The 7,599-nt window shown below is 43.4% G+C and overlaps 1 protein-coding gene across 1 annotated transcript; it reads left to right on the top strand.

The window, feature by feature from the left end:
- The first annotated feature begins 3,892 nt into the window (after nt 1-3,892).
- On the top strand, nt 3,893-5,466 carry LOC147465648 (chlorophyll a-b binding protein CP24 10A, chloroplastic-like). The gene is made up of 2 exons (XM_086521152.1): nt 3,893-4,277; nt 4,793-5,466. Exons 1-2 carry the CDS (start codon nt 4,027-4,029, stop codon nt 5,340-5,342), a joined length of 801 nt encoding a protein of 266 aa, XP_086377278.1. The 5' UTR covers nt 3,893-4,026; the 3' UTR covers nt 5,343-5,466.
- The last annotated feature ends 2,133 nt before the right edge of the window (nt 5,467-7,599 follow it).

Here is a 7,599-nt window from a genome sequence, read left to right as displayed (position 1 = left end):
TGGAATGGTTTAGTTCTCAATGAATGGAATGGTTTGGTTCATTGGTTAGTTTTTGTGGAATTGATTCAAACACATGTTAGAGCTTCTACGCTTGAAAAAGGCAGGTTTCTCCGTTATACAAGTTGTTATGGAATTTATTTGTTGTTACATACATGTGTATTAGAGTTCCTTCGCCTAGTGAGGTAGGACTCTCCGTGATATTTTACATGTGGAACTGGCCCACCACATATTTCTTTGCAATTGTTATGTACAACTGACATCAGTCTCTTTTGTAGCCTCAGGGTATGTTATGGAATGGATGATGAGAAGGTTGAAACTAACATTTATGGTCATGTGTGCGTGATGTAGGAGGTCAAGGCAGCTGAGAGTCATGGGAAAGTGGCTGATAGCAGCTAACAAGACATTTGAATAATCCAATAAGACATAAGTTTTGTAGTTAGTTGAAACATATAAAAAAGTATCCCAAAATCGTTGATAATAGGTATCCAATGTGTCATCCTCAAATGATTCCAAGAGGTGATCACATCCTTTTTGTATTACTGCGAGCCATGTAGAAGTGAAAATTCGTTTGAACTGCAACCACATGGTTGATGCTTCCCTGCGAAACAGTAGGATAGACCACCATGTCTAGGCATTCCCTTTCAAATATGATGCTTCTCTTTGTACCTTGGAGTGCTTTGAGTAACTCCCTCTTGAAAAGACGATGCCAAACCACTGGATAAAAGCTAGGGCTCTGTGATTATCCCTGAAGCTTGAAACTTTAGAGCCTGCCCACCTTCCTTAAAATCCTTGGCCTTCTTGCCCTTATCTTCAAGATGGTCGTACTTATTTTCTCGGTACATAATTTCTCTTCGTCTTGTACATCGACTCATCGGAATCTGAACTCTCAGAGGAGGAGGAGTCCTCATCGGAGACTTCTTGCAGGATCTGCTCTTCTTTGCCTTTGTCTTGCCTTTCTTGTTTTTTTTCTGGCCCTTGCTGGAGTGAGAGGAAGGGAAACTCTCTGAACTATCAAAAGAGGATGATGAATTGGGATTATCCTCGAAGCAAACACACTTCTTCGGTTTACTGGTTGCCTCAAAGGTAGATTTGCAACCCAAGTAGCCGGGATGCTACTCGACTCTTTTTCTGGTACTACTTCTTGATCTTCATTAGTATGCTGACTCATCGCTCTACAACTTCATCAAATTCATCATTTGAGTACACTTTCTATTTGGATGCCGCGAGTGTAGGTTTCTTCTTCAGAGCTGACTTGAGAGGCGAGTGGATGTCAGCATGCCATCGAGAGCGCACCTCAGCAAGTGGATGCTTCGCCAAAAATTTTGCATACTAGGGATCCTTGGAGTACTGTATCATTTGTCGAGCTCACTTGTTGACCTGTTGTTGACGGTATATCTCCATCCTTTCGAAGGGTGAGGGGGTGGGAGAGGACCATACTCTTCTCCCGATTCTTTGAAAGGAGGTCGGCTCCTGTTGGAATCCCCATTGACTTCTTCTTCACCCATATTAATCGGGTGCAACAGTTTCCTCTTGACATGATTCATCGACTGAATCCGTGTGTGTTGCAAGAAAGGGATCGGATCCTTCGTAGATGAAGAATCGTGTGAGCTTTGATACCATTGTAATAGACGTGGACACTCCGAGCCAAAGATCTGAAGCAACACACATGAGAGAAACTTGGACACTATAATAGACTTAGGCACTCCAACCCAAAGATCTAATACCACTATAATAGACTTGGACACTCTAAGCCAAAGATATGAAGCAACACGTGTGAGAAAAAGTGGAAACAATTGAACAAAACTAAGAAACGACACAACACGTCAAAGCTCCACGCCTAGATGCAATGTCTGCAAAGATTGGCGCTTGACTGGTGCCTCTTCTTGGTATTTTTTTATTATTAAGCTTAACAAGTACAATGTCTGAGGGTCCTCTCTCTGGCAAGCTCCTAGGCCTTGGCAACTTATTTAAAGTGCCTTGGCCATCCAAAAGTAGTATACATTAAAAAAATCAAGTCTAAAAGAATTTGGTCCCAAAAGCTAGCGTCAAAGGCCACCAATGCAATTCGTGGAAATCCATACATCTATCACATTAGCAGTTAGCGCAAAACGTGGACATCTGTACAACTGCTACATCATCATCTCTCTATGCAGTTTTGGTCTCTAGCTTTATTTTCAAAGGTTATATGCCCCTCGGTCGGAATCTATAAGTTAGAAGGCAATTAAGGCGTCACTTGTGGTGGCAACCATCATGAAGGAAATTAAGTGCAAATAATCATACTCTTGCAATATATTTTTGCATAATAATCATACTCTTGCAATACATTTTTGCATGTGAAAAGTCGTCCACTATATGGTGAGCATGAGCGACTTTGTCAATGTGTGAAAAATAATAGGTGTGAAGTGCAAAACCTAGGCAACATTTCTCGTCAAGTGCATGCTTTTAACTTGTATCTAATCCTATCGTTGGCTCTTTACTTGTCGATACTCACATTGTAATCTTTACGGTTGTGCCACTTCTACCCTCTAAGTATGATGATTTATGCATACAAAAAGAAAGGGAGTTGTTGTACGTTGACTCATAAGATAACCTTGACATTTTAGTTGTTGATGATAGTGTACCTCACATGAGAACTTGAATTTAACACCAACTATTGAGAACTAGGTAAGATGCCTAGCCCATTGATACGTCGTAAATTTGAGCTTATCATCTGTTTGATAGCATGGGGTTGTTAACATGACCAGACCCCTCCTAAACCTATAGCTAACCCAATGGTATGAGAGGTGGACCATTAATGGAGGCCATTGTTGTATTGTGTATTATATGGAAGTCTTTGTGTAGATAGCAATAAACTATTGTTGTCTTTATGTCTCTATGTGAAGGACGAACTATTGTTGTCTTTATTTGTTTATGTGAAGTACGACCCTCCCCTCTCATCCTACTAACCCTAGAAGCGTTGTCAACCTCCAACCATTTACTACGGTTGTTTGTGTCGACGAAAGGGATGGGTTCTTGCTTGCTAAGGGTGGGGGTTTACACCATGAGAGGCCGGAGGATCCAAGGAGGAGCAAAGCTCAAAGAGGAAGGAAGCTCAAACCTTAGGGTTTACCTCACGTTATGGGTCAATGAAAGGGGTGCGATAGAGCTACCATCAACTCAGTGCTCAGAGTTTGGAGAGCTATTAGAGTCTTTGTATTGTTGAAATTTTTAGCGCTTTAGTATTCATTAATTTTCCAAGAATGATGTAAATCTAGAACAAGATCGTCACTAACGCGCAGATGGCGGCACTGCCTACTCTCTCTCTCTCTCTCTCTCTCACACACACACACACACACAGAGCTCTTTATTGCTTTGATATATTGACATAGCACATGAGAGAGAGAGAGAGCTCTTGACTCTGCCTACTCTCTCTCTCTCTCTCTCTCACACACACACACACACACAGAGCTCTTTATTGCTTTGATATATTGACATAGCACATGAGAGAGAGAGAGAGCTCTTGACTCAACGCAGATGAGAGAGAGAGAGAGAGATCGGTAAAGCCTTTTTTACGCAAGCCATTTTAAATACAAAGCCTTAAAAATAACCTAAAAGAAAGCCTGAAAAATGTGTACAAAATTTGATAGCACCACACCTATATCACTACGTGGCCAACAAGTGTGAGGCTAAAAAATGTTCTTCGTATCAAAATGTTGTTTGTGTGAGGAAGCTTTTTCCACTTTAGTGAGTGGGCAGTAGGCCTAGGTGTGAAGAGGGGAATTCCTTATCGGTTGGGAGCAAAAGGCTCAGCAGCAGCCATCCATTCACAACCAATGAGAGCTCTGCGGATCTCTAGAGAAGGTGAAGCCCGGAATTAAATGCAGTGAGGAAGAGCGGGTGAGGTCCGGATAGAGAGAGAAAGAGGGGATTTTGGAGAGAGAGAGATAGGCAGGTAGAAAGTTCGAGCAGAGAGACACGTTAGATTAGTTTGCTCGCAGGTGAAAGATCGAGGAAAGTTAGTTGGCCAGCTCGCTTCTGTGCATAGCTATGGCGGCAGCTGTAGCAAGCTCCTCTTCTGTCTCCTCTCTGCACAGTGCCGCCCTGTGCCCGTCCTCCTCATCAGCAGCTTCTTCCTTGAAGTCCTGCCCCTGTCTCTCCTTCGCCCCCTCCAATGGCTCTCGCCTTGTTTGCATGGCCACTAAGAAGGTCTCTTCTCGGCCCTCCTCCGGCAAGAAGTCGTGGCTTCCCGGGGTTAGGGGAGGTGGCAACCTTGTGGATCCTGAATGGCTTGATGGATCGTAAGTCTCTTGGTCTTTACTCGCATTTCTTCTGTAGTTTCTGTTTTCAACCTCGGTACTCTTGAATCATGATAAAGCAGCGCGGAAGCAATGCATTGGTCTGTAGAAGATGTCTGAGAGTTTTTCGAAATTCGCCTTAGAGTGCAGACAAGGCCATGCTCATGTGGTCTAGCTATCCTTCTGCTCCATGATGCTCTCCAGAATGGTCTAGCTTATTGACACTCCTAGTGCAGTGGCTCCATGGCTCACAAAGTGGGGTTGTAGTTCAGTTGGAGGTTCTCTTCTGCTAGGGATTTCTCTCATGAGAGCTAGTCGAACGTCCTGAACATGTTTTATGAGATATGAGGGCTTGCTACCATGTCTGCTCGCAGTGCTTGAAGTTCTAAAGTGAAATGTAGTTTGCGCTGCCTGTTGAAATATATGCAGATTTGCTTGATTATGGGCGGAAGGACGCATGGCTTGCAGAGGTTCAAGTTTTTGTCTCCTAATGCGCTTGTGATGTTGTGGTTTTGCAGGCTTCCCGGAGACTATGGCTTTGATCCCCTTGGACTTGGAAAGGATCCAGCTGCCTTGAAATGGTACCGTGAGGCTGAAATCATCCATGGAAGATGGGCAATGGCAGCTGTGGTGGGAATCTTTGTGGGGCAAGCATGGAGTGGAGTCCCCTGGTTCGAAGCTGGAGCTCAACCTGGAGCAGTTGCTCCCTTCTCTTTCGGAACGCTGCTGGGTACTCAACTGTTGTTGATGGGATGGGTTGAGAGCAAGAGATGGGTTGACTTCTTTGACACTGGCTCCCAATCTATTGAATGGGCTACCCCTTGGTCTCGTACATCAGAAAATTTCGCAAATGCCACAGGTCTCCAAGGATATCCTGGTGGCAAGTTCTTCGACCCTCTTGCGCTTGCTGGTGAGTTGAAGAATGGAAAGTACACTCCTGATTACTCTAAGTTGGAGAGGTTACAGCTTGCAGAGATCAAGCATGCTCGCCTTGCCATGGTGGCTATGCTCATCTTCTACTTTGAGGCTGGTCAGGGCAAAACCCCTCTTGGTGCCCTTTTATCATAAATGGAATGCAATGTGACCAATCGGTATGGATGAAGGGTTCTCCAATCATCCATTTCTGTTTATACAGTTTTTTGTAGCCTGGTTGTGTTTTTTATTTCTGTCATGGAAACTGGCTTGAAAGTAATGTGCTGCAGTAGTCTCTTACTCTTGAGATATGTTTGAAATGTAAGTCATACACACAACTTCTGGAGATTGTTGGTAGCAAGAGAGCTTGTGGAAAGGTCAACCTATTTTTTCGAGGGAATCAAATGCAGGGTCCTCAAGATGTACCTAGGCCTACCCTAACAATTTGTTTGCTCACAACAATATGCCACATGCATTCAAGATGCTCAAACATGTGAATAAATTTGGGGAGGTCCCCACTTTGACCACATGATTGTAGGAGCTCTACCGAACAAATGCTATCGAACACGCCTTGTTCGTTATATATCCATCTTCAGTTTTTTTGCACGTGTCTTGCAGTTTTTCATTTTCCTCAAAAGTGTGCCCATCTCCATTGGTGAGCGTCTCCTATTCAGCATCATTGCAACAGCATCACTTCTTTGTTGTGCCCACATCAGAGGTGTCTTGTAAGAAGTGCACTCCTACAGATGATATCCTCATGATAAGCATGCCAAGGACTTGTTCAAGGGGTCTTTATTCATTGCAAACGACTAGAGCCAGAGCCTTTTGGCATGGACATCTATCCATCAAATTGTGTGCCTCCTCCCAAGCCATCTTTTTGCCAAGTCTCCAGGTAGACTGATGTCTTATCCTTGAGACTTACATCCAGCACTTGATGTGTTGCCTACTATTAGTCTTTACAGTCTACGCTTAGGCCACTTAAAGGGTAACTCAAGATTTTTCCTCACTTTCTACTATTCTCCCTTAGGCTACCTATCCTCATATAAAACCTTATTGTGAGGTGTTAAATTGCTTGGACTCTACTCCTTCACTTGGAAGATTGTGTGGGACGTTTTGCAATTGGACCATGTTCATTGATTGAAACCACTTAAGTATCGGCTGGACCAGAACCTAAGTAGAACCAAAAGCTAGTGCAAGGACGAACAATTGGTGCAAGGATGAAAAATTATGGATTCTAGTCTGAACTTTTCTTAATGAATATTTGCCCTAGCTCTGGCAAGGAGTCTTAACCTACTATGCATGACATCATTTGCTGTCATAAAATCTAATATCTAATATCTCAAATGATTTTTTCATATTAAAGTGATCGTTTAATGTGGGAGAGTAATTGGGAACAAGGGTTAGTATATAGGCATGTGTTTATGGATCTATCTCAACACGGGGCCAAAATTAAAGGGGTCTAAATGAGAGATGGTCTTCTCAAAGAGAGGTTAGCTAATGGAGCTTAAATACCTCATGGTTAAAAGGCTTTTGACTTTAGACAAGCCAGGGCTATGCTTGAGGTGGAAACCCAGCCCAAGCTTGAGGTGCTTGTTGATTAAGGTGCTTGAGATGCTTGTCGCGCTTGAGGTGATAAGGTTGAGCTTGGGGTGAGAACTTTGCCCAAGCTTGAATGGCTCAAGGTGTTCCAAGAAAGTTAACAAGATCCCTACTCAAGGTGAGGCGAGCCCTCATTGTAGGAGCTATAGAGAGCACAAACTTCCTCACACAAGTCAAGCTTTGCCTAATGAAGCAAGCGACACATGTCAAGTTCCTCTCCATATTGCCCTTATAAGGTGCCTAAAGCTTATTGGTTGACCTCTTAAAGGGGTCCAATGATAATTTAAGCTAATTTAATTAATTGTGTATGCATTTATCAAGTCCTATCTCTCAATGGGGAAAGGGGGACACTTGTCCCAAGGCTAACATGCTTGCTTGATATGTGCTTTGCATGTGATTGGCTAGGTTTGAAGGGATCCAATGAGCTTCCACCATGAGCTAGAGGAGGGGGTCGATTAAAGCAAGGAGAGGACTAGCTTGGGGGATATAATCCCCCCCTCCCTCCCACACACACACTGACACACATACTCATTGTGTGGTGTAAAGTGCAAGAGCTCCATCTCCTTCTCCAAGCTTGTTGAGAAGTTGAGCAGCCTAAACCAACACTCTTGGCTTGGAATGCAAATCCAACCAAGAGCCATACTTCAATGCTTAAGCTTGCCATCTTCTCCATCTTCATTACTATGCTATTATGCTATGCTAAGCAAGAAGAGTGATGATAAGCGAGGAACTATTTCTTTATCTTGTAAATGTTTCTGCTTCCTCTTCCTACCCTCATTCCCTGCTCGCTCTCTCTACCTTTGAAGGTGTTTGA

This window comes from Adiantum capillus-veneris, chromosome 1 (assembly GCF_014529385.1).
Source record: "Adiantum capillus-veneris isolate H3 chromosome 1, ASM1452938v2, whole genome shotgun sequence".
Taxonomy (NCBI): domain Eukaryota; kingdom Viridiplantae; phylum Streptophyta; class Polypodiopsida; order Polypodiales; family Pteridaceae; genus Adiantum; species Adiantum capillus-veneris.
Note: the sequence above shows the minus strand (reverse complement) of the source record. Positions and strands in the feature narration are given on the sequence as shown.